General features: G+C 38.9%; 1 protein-coding gene across 1 annotated transcript in view; it reads right to left on the bottom strand.

The window, feature by feature from the left end:
- Positions 1-23,320, bottom strand: part of MACROD2 (mono-ADP ribosylhydrolase 2) — a 1,156,239-nt gene that overhangs the window by 92,354 nt on the left and 1,040,565 nt on the right. Inside the window, exon 10 of the mRNA XM_063316393.1 lies at positions 4,630-4,713. Within this exon, the coding sequence (XP_063172463.1) occupies positions 4,630-4,713 (84 nt within the window). The remainder of the gene's footprint in view (positions 1-4,629; positions 4,714-23,320) is intronic.

The following is a 23,320-nucleotide window of genomic DNA, read 5'->3' as shown; positions in this document are numbered from 1 at the left end:
AGAAGGCTCCAGAGAACTATGGACCAGCCAGTCTGACACTGTTAACTGGGAAGATTCTAGAGCAAGTCATAAAGCAAGTAATTTGTAAGCATATTGCAGTGATGGTCAGCAGAGATTTGTCAAGAACAAATCTTGTTAAACTATTTTTTTTTCTTCAATTTTGATCAGGTAAAGTTCCTTAGTAACTTATGTGAATAATGCACAAATGATATAGCATGATTTCATCAAAGCACTTGACTAAGTATCTCATGACTCTCCAATTAGCAAGCTAAAGTATGACTTAGATGGCACATTTATAAGATAGATGAATTGCTGGCATGAAGCCATCCTTGGAAAGTACTCATCAATGATTTTTTACTGAAGGTTTTATCTCAGGATTAATACATTTCAATATTTACATTAATGACATGGAAGAAGAGAGGGAGAAATGCTTATCACATCTGCAGATGATATAAAACTGGATAGGATATCTAATTCTCCAGAAGACAGAACTTTTAAAGTGATCTTCGTATGTGAGAGAAGTGGACTGGAAAAAAAAAACATAATGAATTTTAATATAGGCAAACATAACGTTCTTCATTTAGGAAAAAATAATTAAACCCATGGACACAGGACAGATAATATTTGGCTGGAAATAGTATGTGTGAAAAAGACCTTGAAGTTGTAAATTCTTCACTAGTTAAGTATGAATCAGCAGTGTGATGTGGCTGGCAAAAGGCAAATGGAATTTTTTGCTCATCAGCAGAATGCGAGTTTCCAAGTCACAGGAAGACAATTCCACCACAAGTCCACATTAGTCGCACTACACTTCAAATACTGCATCCAGTTCTGCCCAACATACTTTAGGAAGGATTTGGATTAACTGAAACAGGCTCAGAGAAAGACAATGAGGCTAAACAAGGGATTTAAATTAATCCCTACAAGAGAGATTGAAGGCGGGCGAATGGTTAGCTTTGAGAAGACTCAGTGAGAATATGATAGCACTCTTTAAATAACTGAAGGATGTCACACAGAAGATCAAGGCTTGTTCTCTATTATTCCAGACTGCAAGACACAGACTAAAGTTAGGAAATCCAGTAAGGAGGATTCCAAACTGAATATGAACAGTGCAAGCACTCTGACAGGACAATGCAACCAATTATCAATAGTGCTGGTTGGCTCACCACTGGATGTATTTAAGCAGAGGGTAGACAGCCACCAGCCTGAGATCCCTGCACTGAGCATGGGGTCGGGCACAATGCTTTAAGTAGCTCTTTCTAACTCTATGATTCTGTGGCTCACTGAATTCTCCTGCAATCATGAATGTGACTTTAGAGATTCCATGTAATAATAGTCAACGCAGCTTCAAGAGAAGAAAGGGAAATTTGGATCTTGGTTATAGTGCTTCAAGATAAATGGATACTGTCAAAATAAAAAATGAAATAATAAAGTCTAAACAGACTCTAGAAAATGAATTCCTGTAAGTATATTTTTGCATTAAAAAGGAAATGCTTTGTGGCCACATTTATTTCATGCCACTTCCCAAAGGGCTCTTTCTGTAGCATTTTATCTTCATTTAAACTGTCTGTTTCAAGATATCTATAAAATTTCCTTTATTGAAGAGAAAGGATTTGAGTGAATGCTAAAAAATATGAAAAAAGACAAGGGAAAATAAAGAGAAAAATCTAGCTTTTGAATTGTTTTTTCACAATTTTGGTGAAGATATTTTGCATAGGTGCATTTTAAGAACTCTAGTAGATGAGGATGAGATTTAAAATGGAAACTTATATGATCCCCTCTGGGGATATTCCTTTAACATCTGTTCCTGATCACTGCAAGTTTTGTATATTTTGGGTTACAAAGAGGGTACTGGGAACAATAGTTCTATATTGTATTTTAATTATTGTTAGCCACCCAAAGTCACTTTGGTAAGATGGGTGGCCATTTAAATGGATGGATGGATGAAGATAGATAGATAGATAGATAGATAGATAGATAGATAGATAGATAGATAAAGTTTTTAAAAAGATAAACATTCACTAAGATGTCTTCCCCCCAGGTATTTGTAACAGAGGAGAAACACCCTGGAAACATCTATCTCCATACAAACAGTGGAAATAATTACAAAATAATTGTCCATTGATTTGTCAAACTTCGTACAGATCCTAAGCAAAGTTGCATAAAAGGATAGAATGAAACTGGCTCTGTGTGAGAGAAGTGAGAATAACCATCTGTCAGTAAATTTACATCTCTTACTTCCTCAACAATATTTCACACATTTCATGTTGAATATGAAAGCTAAAAGGCAAAGAAGTCAATTAATGGCTGACCATGTAAACGATGATTTGCTGACCCCTGTTTCCAGTGATGATTAAGGTTTTAATCATCACTGTGAAGGATTTGATCATCACTGGAATCATCAGACTGGATTTCATCACTGGAATCATCAAACACTTTTATTTTCTGGGAAGATAATGCACAAACAGGGCATCTATCTAATGGGCTAAAGAACTGCAGCTAAATCCATGTAAGTGCTTTGGATAGCATGTACCAGCATAACACATGTGTAATGTTCCCCAGTCCATGTGCATGTTAAAAAATCATTACAGATAGATGGACAGCTCCAAATATATTGAACTTTGAAAGCCTCCCTAACCCAGAACCCTCTAAGATCACAGACTACAGATTTCATCATTTCACCCAGTAAGCATGGTCCATGGCCATGTTGATCAGTGATGTAGGGTTGTGGTCCCTGCATCTTTAAGATAACAGTTTGGGAGAGATTGCAAATCACAAATCCTATAAAGCTGTTTGTGAAAAATAAAATGTCTTTCATTTAATTTAATGTATGACATTGCTTTAACTCAAGATCCCCAGTATTGCAATAGTTAACATTCCACCTAAACTTTGGGAAATGTACCTTCTTGGTATGTAGTTAATATTGGCCAATTATATTAACCCTGGCCAGTACTCCACAAGAGGATAGAAAGGGGAGATCATAACGATTCAAATGAGTAATTGTGCAGATTGTCAAATGTAGTTATATAAGAACTGCTGAAAGTTTAATAAGTAAATCCCCGGCATTAAATAGTAGAGGCTCACGTTTCAGAGAGATCAACTTTCTCTCTCTCTCTCTTACAAAATAAGTGCAAGAATGCCACACTCCAACCCATGTGCATTTCTCCAAAATCATCTTTTCCTTTGAAATAACTTTTGAAAGCAAATACTCTTTATCAAATTGAATGAGCCTTGGTAGAAAAGTATACAGGAGATTTTTTCTTTCCTGTTTTACTATAAGACTCAGTAGCTCTAACCAAGATAATGAGAAATGGTTAGAAATGTAGTACAACAATATCTGGAAAGCTACATGTTCTTCGTTCCTATATAAGCCATCTTTACACATCTACATGGCAAAGGAAGGAACTGAGAAAGAGAAAGAAGGAAAGAAAGGCTTACCTGATACTAGCAAGTTGATTCATGGCATTGGCAAGATACTAATTAACACCTTTATAATTCATACCTCAGCCACTATGTTACATCAGCTCTGAAGAATGCATAGAGCTTTTGTGTGAATGTGGACTTTCCATTCATCCCAGCAGGAGGCAACTTTTTAAATAAAATAAATCCACATGGGACACAAGTGTAAATTATGCTACTTGTAAAACTGAGGTGAATTGTAAGTCCAGGTTTTATAGCAACATTTTCTACATGCAAAACTTCTGTTGAGCTCTGGAGAGGAAATCTATAATCTATCACAAGTCAGTGAAATTTGCCAAATTTTATATTCAGCAATTCAATTTTTGGACAACAGTAGTTGCATTCACATGCAACACCAAACCATAATTTAACATTTATGTGTACAAGCATGAATAAAATTTTACTCCCTCCTGCCTCTCTCCTTCCCAGTTGTTAGAGAGGAAGAATAAACAAGGATTCATCTCTGTTAATGCCCTGATTTGACACTGCATATACTTTGGGAATTACAATTAACAATAAACTGTAATAAAACAAAGTTGGGTTGATGTTGGCTTTTCCAGTAGTTAATGAGATATTCTCTTAAACTATTCTTCTTGGCTTGCACATAACACTAAGCCAGGAATCTTCTTGTCAGTTTCTGATTTATTACCTGTCCTAGTCACTTGGAAGAAAGGGGGAGATGATATCAAGGTTTAGCCTGGGATGTTTTCTGTTCATGCATATAATGCTAACCCACGCAATAGGCAGATGCAGCCAATGTCATTCTTGCTAAAGATTCATTAGAACAATAGCCAAAAGTAATTTCATTGTGGAATTACAGTACATCATGCATAACTGGTTATTTTCCACATCCTACAGCTGGAAACCCATACATTTAGTTTTCAGACCTAGTTAATTGGAAAGAATATTATAACATTTGTTAACTTTTTTTCCTGCTAGAAAATATTTCACCATTACACAACAAGGGGGCAACAGTACATGTAGGAAAGTTGGAAAGGATCTTATTTGCTTACCAACCCAGGGCCAAAGTGCACCTGAGCTTCTAAATATGAGCAATAGGAAGAATATGTAACAGGCTGCAGATTGTATAATTGAAAAATAAAGGGGACCTTACCTTGCTGTAATAAAAAAAAAAACTGATAAGTGATTTTTGAGGAGCTGATTCCTACCTACCCTCATTATCATCCTCCAGATTCTCAGACTGCTTGGCTTTGCATTTCACGGGTGAAGGAGATGGGCTTTTCTTCTCCACTCCCTCTGCAAGGGCAAGAAAGGTCAGAAAGAGATGTTCATTCTCAAAGGCTGAGCTTATAATGCTTGAAGTAGGATGATGATGAACATTATCACAATTATTAAATAAGAACGTGTAAGGTATTGGAAAAATAAATTGACTGCACCTCCATTTTGCTCCTGGAGAAAAATCACTACACTTCCAAGCTTTGTGAAGATTGATTTTTGCCTCCTGTGCTATTATCACAGCTAGGAAAAGCCTTAGGCTGAACCTGAATGCCATATTTCAAGTTCAAAGTTATTAAATTGCACATATCAATAATTATATTCTCTCTTATTTTTAATCTACATTATGCCTATACCATTGGATTATTATATATATTTTACAGTAATTATTTTATAAACTATGGGCTTTATTTGCTAAGCACTGTGAAACATATTCTGTCATAAATTTATAATAGTACTACCTGAATGCACAAAGCTTCAAAAACTTCAGCAAATTCTAGATGAGGAACAGTGACCTCAGTCTGGCTGTTCAGTTAAAGAGAACAGGAATACAGAACCAAAATATGGGCTATAGTCTAAGTGTACCTAATTTTTAGTAAAATAATGGTAAGAATGAAAGAAAAAGCCATTTTGCTAGGTGACAGTGAGAAATCAATAATCTTGGACAGATTTATAACTCAGCAGTTATGAGTTATGTCTGTGCAAACTGTGCTGGACACCAGAATAAAAGTGAAGATAATAAATAGATATACTGTATACATATTTTAGTGGATTAATGAACAATTTAATTAACACAAGGTTTCCACCTGACTCTGGTACTACAAGAACATTATTTATAGATAGATGTATAGATACAGATATTAATATGACAGCATCAAACTTAAAAATGATAATTAAGATTCATGAACTAGAGTAATGATAACATACATTATCCCTGTTACTTAAAATGTAGATATTATTAAAATGGTATCATACTAGAGAATTCAATGCAATGTATTGAAAGCCCAATTGGCTGTAGTAGGATTAATATTCAAGTAAATACACATAGAATTTAACAAGGAGAAGGAATGTTTGGATTAAGAGACAACAAGAAAGAGTCAATAGAGATGGAGATGATGGAGATGGAGAGAAATACAGGTAGGGATGGAGAAAGAGATAATCCAGATGGAAGAGAACCATAGGAGTTTAATAGTTAACAAATCTAGAGGTCTTTGCAAAATACTGATCCTATTTATAGGTAACCAAAGAAATGATGGAATATATAGAATCATCCTATGAGGTCACAAGTTGTTTCAAAAGTTAAAATCTAGTATATTCATGTATGTTCATATTTAATATTAACAGATGTTTCCCAAACATCTGGCTTCCACACAGAGTGTACCGCATAGGTAAACAAATCAAAGTAATCAAATTAAGGGAACTTTAACTTCAGGGTAATTATGATTAGGACTGGGCTGTAAAATGTATTATGTATGGTGGGAATGGGAAACTCATTTATCACTCACTCCAGAAGCAAAATTAAAAGAGGCCCCATTGTCAAGAAACATTAAGCATTATATGATAACACATCTGTTCCTGGGAAAGGTAGGGATCAGCATCTTGGAGTGCCAGTGCCTTCAGCAAATTAGTATCATTTGCATGAAAAAACTAACTATGTCCTAATCATGGCCATGGAGTAGGGTAGGGTCATTTGGTCTGCACTTCAAAATTAAAAGGAACCTCAACCTTAGGCCTTAATTATTTTTTAAACTTAAAAATGCTCAAATCTCCCTTTTTTGTCCATGAATTTATTTTTATTTCATGTTTTGCCATTTTGGGGCATCATTACTGTAATAAAACTGACCTAGACCTCTGAGAGTCTTTGACATAGCCAGGTCAAACAGTCAGGAGCCTGGCCTCTCCTCTCTTTGGTGGTTTATTTTTGAGAGTGGTCTTTCCAGAAGAAATGTTTATTCTTGGGTTCATGGATCCAAAAAGCAGGAGAATTGAAAAAAGAGATTTGTCTTCCCCATGAAATTTGATCAGAAGACTGAACCACCTCAGAGAGGATGAGTCCAAAAATGCCACAGTGGCAAGGATGACCACAGGAGGCTGTGGCTTTATTGATGTGCGCTTTAGTTGTTTCACATTTAGATTACTGCAGTAGTCTTCTGGCAGCTGTTCCAGTTCTTCTTTCCATCCCCTTTCTGCACCTTTTATGTTACTCCCAAGTTTTCTTATACCACAGTGTTCTTCACCGCATGTTCCACTGTAAGTTCCTGCAAGAGGCCTAACCCAGATATGCACACAAAGGAGTACAGTTCATAAGGCTTTACTCTGGTTAAGTAACTATAGCAGCAGCAGGCAGGGCATGAATGCAGATGCACATACAGTCTCAGGCAGTCCTGAATTCCTTGGAAAATTTACAGGCAAGTTCCTAATAAGCAAAGTTCAAAACAGCAGGCAGAAGTATTGTCAGGGCAGAGTCCAGAGGCTTTGGTATCATGGGTCGGTTGTCAGCCAGTCTGGGTCCAAACGAACAGAGTTTCTGTGAGCAGGAGTTCCTGGCGCAACAGACAGAGTTTCCGGTAAATGGAGCAGTTGTTCCCAACCAGGGATTGCTTGCTACCAGTGGCTCTAAAACAGAGTCCCCACCAGATGCAAGAAATCACCAGTGGGAACGTGCTTGCCTTGCAAGGAGCCATGCAGAGCTCCTTGCTCTGCCCTTTGCCCAGCCCTCTGTGCCTTAGGACTGGGAGGAGGTCCTGGATCAGACAGAACCCTCATCTTCTGCTGCTTCCCGTTGCTCCACAGGCTCTGCAGCCAAATCAGCCCCAGGTGTCTCCCTACTGCTCTCTACCTTGACCCAATTGTAAATAAAAATCTGAATTATCTCTATCTCTATCTCTATCTCTAGTTACTCTATATAACTCATTATATATTAATTAACATTAATTAGTATATGCATTAATTATAGATGTAGATGCACTTTTCGGTGTTGTACAGCATTCCTTTAAATTTGAGTTCTAAAATTGGTTTTAGCGAGTGGTTAAGTTGTGAATTAATTTAACTGGATGGGACTTCGGAGCAATTGTTCTTTTCTCTTTATCTATATTGTGACTTGAGTAATAATTAATAATAACTTGGTATCCTATAACTTTTAAAAATATTTCAAATATAAGTTAATGTAGTTTTGTGCACGGTTGATTGCAGTGCTTCATTTCAACAATACGGAATAGGACATTTTAGCTTTATTATTAGCTCATTAAATGAGATGATGTTTGGATGCACTTAAAATTCAGGCAGGGTTCATCACATCCTGACTCTTAGGGCAAAGATTCTCAAAACTCCTGCTTGTGTTTAATGGATGCAAATAGTATTTTGCACACTAAAAAAATGTAAGGGAATGGCAAAATAGCAAATGCCTGTCCTCATTTACGTTGCAGTGTCTGGAAAAATGCTTTTGGTTTTTATTTAAGATAGAGATTTTTCTGAGATTTTTTGGATTTTTCTGAGCAAAGTCTTTAAGACTCATATTACTGTAACTAAAGATGTAAAAATTTGCTCACCCAGATCACAGAAAGAAATTCAGGCCTGATTTACACTGAAGTGTTACAATGATCTAAATATGAAACTATGCATTTTTACATGAAGTCGGTATGAAATGACAGCCCGAGACACACTTTCTTGAGCACAAGTCTCACTGATACCCAGAGCACTTGCTTTTGAACACGTACACATTATATTGCAGGGCAATATGAGATTATTTACTGTATGATTATTTATTTTAAAACAGTCATCCAATAAGCAAAAAGCCAGGACACTCAAAAAGTACAGTTTCTGTCATGCACTATGAAATCACATCATGTAGAGCTGAGAAAATCTTACTAGGTGCATAATGCACAAAATCTTACTAGTCTAACAATGCAGCATGAAACAGAATACACTTTTGATACCGAACTATTAAAGAAAGTTTAAACTACATCTGCCTGTTGGCTCAAGCCAGATCAGCAAGACTGCATGAAAAACGATGCCATCAGAGACCATCACAATATGCTTGCAGCAGCTAGAAAACAGAAGACGCTGAAAATATAAAATAATACTGAGTGCAGTTCTGATCCATTTAATTCAGTGGGAAACGTGTCATTGACGTCCACAAAATTGGAGCTCTAATCAAGATTTATAAACTTGTCTCTTCGCACACATACTGTATTTTCTTAATAGTAACCGACTTTATATAAATAATGAAACTAACATGTAACTATTATTTTACAAATATTTTCATTCACTTTCCTCTTCATCCAACTAATTTGTAACAACTTTCTGAACTCAGATGTTAGTGGCTGCTCTCACAATAGATTTTATGATGATCATAAATGTCCTGCTGTTCATTTGAGAAAGGAAAAGCTGGATGCTTAGCCACGTAGGCATAATTTAGGAAGGTAGCAAGATGTGTGTCTTCCTGGGTGGCACAGAAAAGTAAAACAGAATGTTTTGATCCCAATGCTTTGCAAAATGCCTTGCAGTTGGTTATCTGTTAATTCTGCATTAGGATTCTTTTCTAACTGTTTCAAGAGCCTCCTAAAAACCCAACAAAGACATTTCCTCCCCATCTTACTCTCTCAGTGGCTCCAGACAGCTCTGAATTCTGTCCGAAGTGGGGATCTGAAGTTTCTTCATAGTATCACAAATGTCTCTGAACTGGAACAGAGCCATCCATTTGAAAGGCAGTTGCTTGAAAAATGGGCTGGAAATACGTACTTCTGGAACACCATCTTTAGCGGCTATTAGGGAAGGATGAGTAGGGACTGTAGGAGAGCAAAGGCAATAATTCATAAAGATGGACGACGACTACAGTTTCCATCTGCTAATGTCGTGACCCACAAATGAAATTAACTGGAAGTGCATAAATGATAGGAAGTGGCTAATTGCAGTCACAGCCTTAACTATTACTCCCTTGTCCCTTCAAAGACTAAGTAGAGAAGGTGTTCTTCCAAACTGGAGATCAGGGTAGCATTCAGTACAGAACTCCTCTGTGCTGAATATATGAATATATATTGTGCATAATGCTACGCTTGGTAGCATAGAAGTATTAAGCTTAAATACTAATGGGACAGAGTACATGACACACAAGAATTACAGAGTATATGATAGGCACATTACCTTTGGCAATGCTATGATTAAAGGTGGATCAAATTTCCCCAAATTTCATTCCAAAACACTTTATAGAAATTCATCATTTCTCAGAAAAGAGATAACAGACTAATTTTGCTACTGTATTTTTAATGAGCGGGATCCATCTTCCTTTCTGCTGATGAGAACGTTCCCTGAGTGGACCTGGACACAAAACACTCCCATTTCTGGAAAGTGGGGAAGCAACCTTTGCCAGTTTTCACTCCTACCCCCAGCTCTCAGTGCCAATTCCCTCCCTCCGTCCATATGCTTGGGTGGACCTGTCAACTTTACAGAAGAGGTAAAGTATTTCTATACCAGTGTTTCTCGATCTTGCCAACATCCAGATATATGAAATTCAACTTCCAGAGGTCCCCAGCCAGCATAGTTTTTGCTAAGGAGTCTAGAAGTTGAAGTCTACACATCTGGAAGTTCTCAAAGTTAGGAAAAACTGCCCTATACAAATTAATTAAGGATTTTAGGTGTGTCGTTAAAAATCTGTTCTGATCTGTTGGAAGGATGGATTTCACTGTTTTTTTACAGGTTTCAGTAGTTTTGACTTAATTAATTTTCAAATTATTGCTAATTGGAAGACAGTAGTAGGAAACAAAGTAAGTAACACATAGGGATATTTGTTCTAGACTTGTAATAATTGCTGTAAGATTGGGAGCACTTATAGAGACATGACATTCATTATAGAGCACTTATAGAGACATGACACTCATATCACGTGCACTGGAGTTAATGCATCTGCCAAAGGCTTCAGAACAGGAAACTGCAAGGAACTGTGGATGGTTGTTGAAAAGTAATATTGGCATGAATCACATGATTTAATTTAACAAGGCTGAATTGGAGCTGGGTTTTGAGGGACTTTTTGGGTGCACACACATACATTTTTCAAAATATTTAAAGAAAGGGAAGTCCACATGTCTGCCAAAAGTATTCCCTCCACTATGGAAACTTCCAATTTCCATTTATATTGAGATCATTCCAAGAACACTCGTCAGCTGTCACATCTGTTAAGCCTGACACAGGAGGCAGGATCAGAGAAGCAAGAACTCTACAGATTTTAGTGAGGTGTCTTTAATGCTAATCTGGGGTGAATTCAGAATTTTGGAAACTGTAACAGGACTTTCCCATTTTCATTTATAGTGGGTTAATTGAGGTGACGTTTCTTTGAATGATTGGAAACATTTCTTCTAGGTTGCTCACTACCTTGCCTAGTGCCGTTTATGGGCGAAGCTGTCAAACTACTCGCCCACCACCTCTCAATTCCTTATGCTGACTTTCTTCTTCACTCCTTTCCCATCCTCTGAACAGTCCCTCACAAAATCATCCATACTGCACCCTAGCACAGCCTTGACTCTTCCATATTTCCTGGAGGAGACATAGAGAAAGAGAGATGGGTAAAGTAAATCCTGTTCCAGTTGTCAAACCAGTCCTGGATACCATCACCAGGAGGTACAATAGACAGGAGTTCAGTCACTTCCTTATTTCCTGTTTAGGTGCTCAGGTGCTCATTTAACCTCTTTCCAAAGTTCACTCTAAAAAGTTTGTGCACTCCTTCCAACAGGTGCCTTGTGTCTAGTTGCTCCAGCTTAGAGTATCTGATGACACTGTGAGTGATGACATGCCTGTGGCAAGCCTTGACCCTTGGCTAATAGAAGGAGAACAGATGCAAAGCCAAGCATTCCAGTCTAATGGGCTAATTTTGCATGGACTTGTAGCCTAGCCTAATTGGAAGTAGTGGGATTTCAAAGGCCGAAGAGCAGTAGAAACATGAGTGTCTTCTGTTTACATACTGAAATGGTTAAACTCTTTCCTTTTAAATTTGTAACTTGAACTGTAAGCCAAAAGCAGGTCACTGTTCCTCATCTGTAGAATTTACTTAACATGTGATTTGATTTATCAACGATATACATTGCATATATGCAGAGAAGCACATAAGAGATGGGATCAGGATAGAGGTTTCTCCTGGATTTTTGAAAGGAAAATATCAGTAGGACTGCAAATATAAATCTTTAATTTAGGCAGTTTGTTAGGCACTCACACACACCTACTCTCATATTTTTCTATGTGGATTTAACCAGCAGCCAGTACTCAGAAAAAGAAAAAAAGCAGTCTGAATCTGTCTTTGAAACTATGCAGATAAAAATCAATCGATAGAAGTAAGCATTAAGTCATCGTTTACTTCTATTTTCTTCAGTGACTATGTCAGTAATATGAAGGATGGTGAGCATAACATGAATGACATTATTATTTCATCAACATTATAAATGATATCTTCACTTATTAGCATACAGTAAGACTAATGCTAAAAGTCTCTACTACACCTGAGAGGATTCAGAGTGTCATGAAAGAGCAGAAAATTGTTATTTTATTTTTGCTGAGAGAAGGATGGACCTTGGTAGGATGGACTTTGATGGCAAGGACCTTCAAGATATCGTTCATTCAGTGATCTGTAAACCCTATTCCAAGTAGCTCTGTTTCAAACCAAAACAATGACACAGATTAGCAAGAACAGCAAAATTAAAAAGCATCAATAAAAAAGCCTTGTCCAACATGAAAAAAGAAATACATTCTGCATTCTCTCTGAGGAGCCAGTGGGGAGAAGGCATTCTAGACCAACACAAGCTGGACAAACCGCGGTATATAAACTGAGAGCAAGGCCCACTCCCTTTTCGCACTGAAGGAGTTGCCTCGTCTGGCAATGAAACATCTGCAAGAAAACAACAAGGCTCAGAGAGCAGCAAAGACCCCGCATTCTAAATTTCAGGGATGGGGGAGGATTTCCACAACCTTGGGATCACCGAAGGCCTGTTTCTTTTTGAGTCCATCCTCATCTGGCCATCATAAGGGGCACTATACTGTACATATTCTAGGCCAATTGAAATCTCAGATATATTTCAAAGGCAGCCTCCTGCAAAACACACCACAATAGTACTACTCTAATTTCATTAAACTGTGTTCATTCTGTGGCTTTTCGTTTTTCATTGAATTGTTTCTTGTATGTAACTTGATTTTGTTGTGCTTTGATTTGTATTTGTACAGTTTCAATTACAGAGCAACTAAAAAGATGAATGAATGAATGAAATATGTGCAGTATGTGATCCAGATCATTTTAGAAAGGAACAGGTTTACCTCAGCAAAATATACATGAGAGATTTGGAATACTTTTGTTCTCCATATGTGTTGTTGTTCAGCTTCTGGGGAAGAGACTGCAGCAACCTTTGTTCCCTCAGGTGTGCACTGATATTTATTTCACATTGGTTGCCTGTAGACTATGTTTTAGAGCCTCACTGGAGCTCAGAAGCCAAAGATATTCTGCTGGCTGAGGGAAATGGGGACCATGCAATTGTTCTGTGCTACTTGGCTATGAAATATATCTTAAAATGTTAGGGAAAGCCTGCAGAGCATGGCCCCTGGAATTCTTTTTAACCCCTTTACCACTAATGCCCATGGAAAACATCTATATAAGAAGTAATATGTCTGTATACACTTTCTTCCCAGAGACTAAGGTGCGTGTATATGTGTTGCCTAGGTAGTGTGAGCATATATATGTTTATGTGTGACAGTCTAATTAGGGTGTTGGATGCATATGTGTTGCTGCTGTGTATGAGAAATTCTAATCAGATGAGTGCATATGCATTTGTTCTGCATATGCATGTGTGTCAGGGTGTTTCATGATGAGCACACACACACATAGTGTGTGTGTTTGTATGCATGTCTGCACTTTGTTCCCAGGGACTAATCAGAGTGTGTGCAGACCTGCTTCCTATTTATGCACAGTGTATTTGGGATATAAAATCAGGCACGTTTCCCTCTTTATTATTTATTTGTTATACAGGCTTCACTCACAAGTGACATACCCTCCATATCAGTAACAAAGATTAAAAGAGAAATAACAGCAGTCAACTGTATTGTATACATCTGTGTGAAAGAGAGAGAGAGAGAGAGAGAGAGAGAGAGAGAAGAGTCTAATCAGGGTGCGTATGTTGCATCTGTATGTTTGTGTGCTTCTGCTCTTTCCTCAGGTTGTGTATGTCTGTGTGTGTATGCCTGCCCTGAGAAGCAGAGAGGGGGTGGCATGTGTTCTGCTATGAGTCACATGACCAGGAGGGAGGCGGGATTAGAATGACGCCACTGGCAATAGTCTACGCTGCTGCCCAACTACCCCTCTGTAGAGATGCATTGGGGAGATTATTTCTGCCTTTTTTTTCTATCCCACAGCCCCCAGTTGAAGCAGGCCATTTCTGAACCTGAACTTGCCCTTTCCATTCTCATCTTCTCCTCCCACACCAAATTTGGTCCTGTTCTGTTCAGTTTTTGGAGTCATTCTGCTGACACACAGAGACAGGCCAAAGACCCTTTGCATATTTTCTTTCCATCATTCCATTGGGTTGGAAAGAATGAAAAGGAGATCCCACAAGATCTTTACAACAGAAGCCAATCGTCATGGAACATGTAACATTATGGGCATATTCCCTGAGTAATTTTGATGTAACGTTTGGCACTTGTACAGTGGCACTCTTTATAAAAATTGAAAATTTATAGTAAAATGAGTTCTAAGTGACAGCTTCTTAAGGAGCTACATTTTTGTACATTCTTCTTATATATCCTCTCATGGCTCTGCATTGAAAAGTAACTCATTCCACTATAACTTCCTGCCCATAGTGTTACATTAAAAAGTCACTGTGCGAACAGATTCATGGTCTGGTTTTCATCTATTCTCTCCATTTCCAGGAGCAGGAGGCAGGGAGGGGAGGGAGACTCTCCAGAGAAATCAGCTGTGCTGAAAAAGAGAACGTATTTTCTCTTTTCAAGAAACATATATCCCTGAAAACCTAAAGCCTGAAAGGAAACCATATTATCCAAGAAAAGGCTAAAATCTGTTAATATCATCATATGTCTGAATATGCCTGACATACTCCTAAGCAAAGGTAAAAAATAAGATTTAGTAGAAATATGTTTGGATGGATGGATGGATGGACGGACAGACAGACATTCTGGCCAGCTTAATGGAGGGAGGACTTCCAAATGGAAACAAAGCAGAGATTCCCAGGCAGTCCTGCTTACCCTTACCTCCATACATTCAGCTGGAGATATGAAAGAGAGATGTACACACAGTTGGCTTGTACTCAAGTAAAGCAAGATCCAAAATCATACAGAGTCTTCTTCTAACTTTCAGACAAATCTGATACAGCTTCTCTTTAGACTTCCAGTTGAATGTGTGGAGGTCAAAGGCAGAAAGGTCAATGCAAGCTCCATTTTCTTTTGGGTTTGATCCCTCTGTGGAATCAGCTAAACGCTTACACACCCACACACCCACACGGACATGTTCTCATTCATTTCAGCATTTTCCTGATTATCCTAATCTAGCTAAAGTTGTGGAAGGGGATAATCTAAAAAGGAGATATAAAATTGTTGAAAGCAACACTGATGATTAGGCTGAAATCCTATACAGGAGGAGTGTAAATGATTCCCATGCCCCCGCTCCCCAAGATGAACAAACATAAGACTGTAAGTCCAATCACCTTCTCTGGAATGGGAATGTTTACTTTGACACTTCTGATCAAGCTAATTCAGTGGTTATTTGTTATTTGTTTATTTATTCTCTTTGCAAAAGACCTGATTATCCAGTTTCATCCATTAATGGCATTGACACATAGAACATACTCTAGCATCTGTTGGGGGAAGGGGTCAAAAGATGGAGGGTGCACCATCACAATACAAGCCCCAACCCTTTTGTGTGTGTTGAGGTTGCACCAATGTGCAAAAGGGGCAGGGCTGATACTGCCACACTGTGCTCACTATCTTGCCTATTTTGACTCCTGCTGCACTCAAGAAGCAATGTGGATATTAATGGCCTACTCCTGTATACTTCACCCCATTCTCTTAGATCCTCGATTGGGCATCCTATGCAAGTTCCTCTGCAGATGTACTTAATATCAACAGCTGGTTCTTTTCATGGTTGTGGCTTAGCCTATAAAATAACTTGACACTAGAGCTGAGCCTAGATCTCCTCTGCTTACTCTATAAGAAGGGACTCTCAGAGTTTTTAAACTGGGTTTTTATTATTTGATACCTGGACAGTATTGTTTATTAATAGTTGTAAACCCACAGAAAAGTCAGAGCCAGATAATGAAAAGCAAGAAATACAGATATAAGACTACTGTGTTTTAAAACTTATTTTTATATTCTGGGGTGGATAAAATAAGGTAAGTCTTTGCAAACACAGTCAGCATGTCTGAGAGTTGAATAGATTGGGATCACCCATCAGCCATATCAGACTAAGCCATGTGATGGTTTCTTTGCTTTCTGGTTTGGCCTGCTGTGTGATCACAGTCATTATGTAGCTTGTTCTAAACCAGCTATGCAATCACCTATAATTAGGGGCATACGATATGTAAGGTAAGGTAAGCCTCTCAGATGGGGACTTTCAACTGTGAGAGAGTTTATGCACCAAGCTCTAGTGCCAGGCTGTGGAAATTGAAGGCACATGGGAGAAAGGATGCTTCTTCCCCACTGCTGCTCCTGCAGCAACAGGCCTGAAACCCATAAAGGGGTCTCCTAATCTCTTCAGTCCTCCTACTTTACTGTTAGACTTGGGGGATCCTCTTTTCTCCCTTCCATTCAAAATATAGCTGAACATATGACCCCTCCATTCCACCCCCTGGAAGTCTTTCTCTTTTAGGCATACTACCGTATATCTCAGCCGCAAAAATCTAACTCTTTGCTTCATCAACTTTTTTTTTTTTTGCATCCCATGAATAATATGTGAATTCTTCACTTATTTCCTCCATCTTTCTATGATACCCTTCTTCTGTAGTATTTATTAGGGCCTTGCACTTAGGTAGCCAATTCTGGGCTGCAAAAATCTGGAAGACCACTAGACATGGCAGCACGGAGATACAACACTCTGCCTCCACCTTGTAGCTGCAATCTAGTGGTTGTCCCGATTTTACAAGAATAGATATGGTAGTCTTTTCCCACACGATCAGGTTTGTTGAAGGCATGGGGAAGGAGTGGGCAGCAAGTGGGAGACTGTCTGGGGCCCCAGGGCATTCAGGACCCAAGATGTCTGTCTCCCCTGCCTTCATGGTATTTAGTCTACTATCAGGATGGAAAATGTCTTCAGCCAGAAGGGGGCCCTCTTCTCCAGTCTCCCTCTTAAATGGTCTCCCTGCAGCATTCCCTGAACAGACTCAAAGGACATAGCCTCCCACCCCACCGCTCAGAAAACCCGAGCAAGAAAATAAAATGCTCTGGATGAACCCAGGCATTACAAATATGAGCCACAGATGACTCATAAGGCTAAAGTCATTTGGGATATCTAATATATTAGACTATCAAGGCTTTTCAGGTTTCAGGGTATCCATTACAAATTCTTTCTGAAATGTTTCAATATCCAAAAAAAGTATTGCCGACTTAGAAAAAAGTTTGATAAATTACTGTGGTTAAACTTCAGGTTGTGGAAGAGCAGGAAACCACTTTCTAGTCAGCCATGCTTTAGAAAACCAAGGATTTTCTTATTATGGATAGTATTTCCTGATAGATGAACAAGGGTAATAATAATAACATCTGACACCTTTCTAAAGTGTTGGTACTTTTTATGGTGTTTGGGAAATCAGTAAAAGAAGTCTTTTAAATATAGATCAATATTAAAGTGAAAACAGAGCCTTTGCTCCCATTTTTAAATGTATTTTACTTTTACACCATATTGGACAGATTCATACATTTGCTAATTAGCATTGTGAGTTCTGTGTAATGATTAAGTATAATAGGAAGGGACAATCCTATTTTCAGTTTGCATATGCTTACAATGTTAAGTTTGAAAACATTCATTTAGTACAGTGTTTGCTGTTGCGACATGCCTTTTTAAACCCATTCCTATTATTAGTGTGTAACAGTTTTCTAAAATAAAATAAATAATAGGAAAAAGTGGGTGCCAAATCAGCCTTACTGTTATTGCCCAAAGAAGTGCAATTAACAGGCATGCAATCCCTAATTAAAATGTCTCTTTATAAAATATGTATTAATTAACACCCTTTATCTTAAAGCACACCTTCTTCTTCCACTTCTCGATCCAGATTCCTTTCCTGATTTTCTTTTTCACAGCATACTAGCAGGGTACGCACAAATCATAATTTGCCTGCAAACCAGAACTGAAAACACATGTTGATAAAAGCTTCCAGTTCTAGTTTGCAGGCAATTCATGGTTCATGCAAATCGTAATCTCTCTAGCAATTGTTCTCCCACTGAAGTCCAATAAACAAAGGGAGAAAACAAGAAGCATGTGTGCCTAAGGCTTAGGTGCATAAGACTCAGTCCTCTAATAGCTGAACTGAGACATGATGTCTGACACTTTATGATCAGTGCTGTGTGTTTATAAACACGGTAAAATCTTGCTATGGCAGAAAGCTAACCAATGCACAAGGAAATACAATGCGCTCTGCATGTGGCTTCTTGAAAAGAAGGTTTGCAAACTTTGGCTGGTAGAAAATGGGACTTACACATTTATTTCATAAGGCATCATGGTTGCCAGCTCAACTCTAACCCTTTAATTACTTCTGGCTGAGCTTCTGAAGGACTGCATTCACCCAGCCTGGCTGCATTGTGAACCACAATGTACCTGGCATTTTAATCTACTGTGGTTTCAAAGAAATGCTTCACTTCCCTGGGACCAAATTCAGTGTGTGAGACCAGGGTTACTGGCACCTCACTGTGCATATATGTTGGACTGGAGTAGTCTATTAAATATGGTATGTAGAAAGCTACTGCCTGGACATCTGACTCATGTTGTCATGGGCATACCGGCACACAGAAGTCAGTATGTCTCTTTGTTCATTAAGCCTGGAATTTGTCTCTCTTGTTCAAGTTTAGCTTAGTGTTTCCAGAAGGGCTATGCAAGAGTCATGCATACCCAATAAACATTCTAGTTTGTTTCTCCTCAACCAAACAACTTATTTGACTATAAGCAACTTAACAAATATGCTCAGTTCTGCACTAAGCAGAGAATGCCTTTGTTTTTATATCCTCTGCAGGGCCACTGTGCGTGAAGAAGAGGAGCAGCTGCTCCCTGCACGGTTGGATCTGATCTTTCATCTTTTCCAACCCTTGTTTTGTCTTTCTGCAGTTTCCTTTTCATCTCCCTCCTTCTCCTTCAGTCACAGTTCTCTTGTTTCTGCTCATTTGATTCCCATCAATTCCCAGACATCTCTTTTTTCATTCCCATCTGAACCTGCTATTTCCCTTCCCCTCCTGTTCACAAGTGTGTATCCAACTGCTGTTCAAATCTATTTGTGTGCAAACACTTGGAGATATAGGAAAAGATGATAGCGTAGAACATTCTACGCAGTATGTTGTTCTTAGTAGCATGAGACAGACAGATTGTATTAGCAGGGAAGTGCAAGCAGGGGCTATACAAAAGAATCTGAGAAACAGACTAATGAACATCAGTCCATTACTGATGTTGTCACTGAAAAATATGGCAAACTTTGTTGAAATATGTACTCTATACATATTCTGTTGAGCCCTATACATATTCTGTTGATTACAACTCACTACAATAAAAATCCATTTAGAAATCAAGTCAAGAAGTAAATCAGTGGAGCTGGTAGTCAAGAACTAAGTGCAACCAGTTTGGTCAGATCTAATCCAGTGTTTCCAACAGCTGGACAGATGTTCAGAACATTTTACAGAATAAACTAGTATCCTACCAAAAAGCAAAAATCAACTCTAACAATTCAACTAACAGTCCAGCTAAGATCCAGTCACATTTTTCTCCTCGAAGAGATGAATCCAGGATCAAATCTAATTAAGCATTAGGGATAGTTTAACCTGAGCTAACTAATAAAATGTCATATTAGAATTTGATTCATGTTAAAAACGACATCCAATGGCAAAAAATGATTTATCTATAATAAATCAAATACCTAAGCCTTTATCTGTATCAGCAGAGCTCTTCTTACCCTATATTTACGTGCTGCCTTGAATTGTTATATAATTAAGATGTGTTCTTGTGAAATTCTATACCCATTTGGTAACGGCAAGGGTTTGAGCATGTTGCGGTTCCCTTTCACTATTTCTGCCTGATTGAACATAACCATTGTGATTCATCAGCCGAGTTGTTTTGCTAGAGAAAAAACCCAAAAAGTCTGTCCTTTCACATTTGATCAGAATCCACCACCTCAAGTTACAGCATAATCAGAAGGTGGCAAAAAAAGTAAACATTAGGATGTCTGGTACTTGGAGTGAAGGACTACTTCACAGCAATAAATCCAGAGTTCGTTTACCATCAGTTTAGGCCTGTAACAGAGAGGAGTGTTTTCCCACATGCTTGGCAGACAGAAAATAAGCAGCAACAGCAGTGTGAATCAGCTTTTGTAAGCATGGCCAATTCCTAGGACAGGTATTCTTTTGTGACATTTTTTCCCCTACTGGATTGGATCCAGGCTCACCTAATTCCACTCAGGCCTTATTTCATCCTAATCTTAGTTTGTGTATATGAAGTTCATTTTAGTCATTTGCACTGTTTATACTGTATAGTTTACACTGTAACATAAAGGGTTTTTTTTCTTTTGCAAGTGTTATATTTAATAAACAAACTGTGATGTTAAATGAATAAATAAATTTAAATAAAAGTCAACCATGATTCTGAACAAAATCTTGTTGATTTTAACAAGAACAAAGAAGACTTGGCTCCTACTGTCATAATAACTCTCAAAGACAAAAATTATGGTCTTTGGAAAACGACATCATAGCCATAGATGGCTATTAGATGGTGTACCAACAGAGCAAGGTAATATCTTTCTTTACCTAGGGGTAGTGTTCTCTGAGACTGGATCATGGCATCCTCATCATCAAAGGAGCTCACTTAGAGCAAGGGCATGAGCGGATTTACTGCTCAGATTTAAAAAAAACACAGCTATCCAGGTTCCTTAGCCCTAATTATCAAAGTATACAAGGCCAAGGTTACCCTTATGCTCTTATATGGAGCTGAAATGTGGGGCTTAGAACAACACAATCACAGCATCTGAGAAGTATATTGGATGTGGATAAAATGTCTTCAACTGCTGCAGTTAGAGCTGAATTGGGAATTTATACAATTTATTCTTGTCTAAAATCAGGGCTGGGACGCGGTGGCGCTGCGGGTTAAACCGCTGAGCTGTCGATCGGAAGGTCGGCGGTTTGAAACCGCGCGGCGGGGTGAGCTCCCGTTGCTCGTCCCAGCTTCTGCACACCAAGCAGTTCGAAAACATGCAAATGTGAGTAGATCAATAGGTACCGCTTCGGCGGGAAGGTAACGGCGTTCCGTGAGTCATGCTGGCCACATGACCCGGAAGTGTCCTATGGACAACGCCGGCTCCAAGGCTTTGAAACGGAGATGAGCACCGCCCCCTAGAGTCGGACACGACTGGACTTTACGTCAAGGGAAACCTTTACCTTTACCTTTACCTAAAATCAGGGCATACAACCATTGGTGCAAAATGAATGCTATGGAAACTGACAGACTCCCAAAGTTGTGTCTCTTAGAACAGACAAAATCTCAATCACAGAATTCTTGGATTGTACAACTGACAAATTATATCAGGGGCTGTGGTCTCCCTGTCTCTTGTACAACTGGAGAACAAGCCAAACAGATTGCTGCACAAATAATCTTGGATATAGAAGCACAGAAAGATACAGCCATCCTTAGCAAGGTCGGCACATTGACATGGATGAGCCACTACAAATGTACCTTCCAAACTGCTAAGCACCTAAACACAGAAATGCCTAAACAACTTAGGGCTGGATTTACTTGAGCAAGATTCGAGCAGCTGGACACCAGGGTTAAATATGGAAGATTTAACCAAGTCCTCTATAATGAGAGTACTTGTATGTGTGGAGCTCCAGAGATAGAAGGCATAACAGACATACTGTTTGAATGTCAATTGTACAAGAAAGAGAGAGATCTCTTTCTTAGGTATCTAGGACTGCACATTAGATGAATGGCCTATTGGGATCCTTATAGTAAAACAACACATTTCATGTGCGGACAGAATCCAAAAATTACATATAATATGGCCCTTTGTTTGAATAAAACAGTTCAGTTGAGATTTGCACATGTGAGCCTGATTGGGGTAAACTGTAGGGGTGATTCAGAAATATGATTTGTATTTTTATTCTTTTTCTTACCTAATTTGTTCCTTTTATTCTATTTTTACATACGGTCTTATTGATGTTTTATGTTTTATATCCTGTATGGCCTAATGGCTGATCAACAATAAATTATACTAGTAACAAGAACTAAGTGCTAACTAACTTGGTCATGGTCATATATTTCAAACAGCTGGACAGATGGCCAAGAGCATTTAATCTGGCTTTATCCATTCCACTAAGAACACGTGAGAAATAAATGGCAAAAGACATGTCACTTGCCAAAGACAATGTGAAATATCTCACTACAATCAAAACCCATTTAGAGTACAAGTCAAAAGTAAACCAGTGGAGTTGGCAGTCAATAAATCAGAGGAACTGGCCCATGTATTAGTAGCATCTGACCAACTGGCCCTCTACAAGTAGTGCATCATGGGCAACTTATGAACCAGAGGAAGGCTCAGCTGAACAGGGGCAAGCGAGCATGGAGACAGGGACAGTATTTTGAGGATGTCCAACAGATTGATCTGCTATGCTGCAGTTGTTTCTCTCTCTCTCCAGGAGTTGAGAAAAGAACACTTGGATTGTTTGTGAAGAGCTCTGGTAAGCAAAAATGCTAATTGTATTATTTACTGTTGCTTCTGTTGCTTTTGAAATGTGGGAGAGTAAACACAAGAAGCAGCTTTGTTGTCCTCCCACTAAACAACCAGGTTCTTTCCTCACTCCAACTTCAGAGCTCTTGCAGGGAGCAGGGGAGTGTGGCTTCACGGAATCAATCCATGACCCCTCCTCACAAGGCAGGGGCATTGGCGGAAACTCCAATTCAAGTGAGAGACACACAGACAGCAATTCTGACTCCAGAGATTCCTTCCAATGTCATGGACCAAAACATTACAAGTTTGGAGGTATTTGTTATGATACAGACTATTCGTAAATATCTTTCAGGACATGCCACAAAAGTAGATCTACTGGATGGAGGGGGGGAATGGTAAAAGAGCAAGGATTATTTATTGTAAACCAGGTCGGCGGTTCGAAACCGCGCGGCGGGGTGAGCTCCCGTTGCTCGTCCCAGCTCCTGCACACCAAGCAGTTCGAAAACATGCAAATGTGAGTAGATTAATTGGTACCGCTTCGGCGGGGAGGTAACGGCGTTCCATGAGTCATGCTGGCCACATGACCCGGAAGTGTCCTATGGACAACGCCGGCTCCAAGGCTTTGAAACGGAGATGAGCACCGCCCCCTAGAGTCGGACACGACTGGACTTTACGTCAAGGGAAACCTTTACCTTTACCTTTACCCAGAGTCCCCCCCCCCTTCTTGGGGGAGATGGGCAGTAACA

Source organism: Candoia aspera, chromosome 1, assembly GCF_035149785.1.
Source record: "Candoia aspera isolate rCanAsp1 chromosome 1, rCanAsp1.hap2, whole genome shotgun sequence".
Classification (NCBI taxonomy): domain Eukaryota; kingdom Metazoa; phylum Chordata; class Lepidosauria; order Squamata; family Boidae; genus Candoia; species Candoia aspera.
Note: the sequence above shows the minus strand (reverse complement) of the source record. Positions and strands in the feature narration are given on the sequence as shown.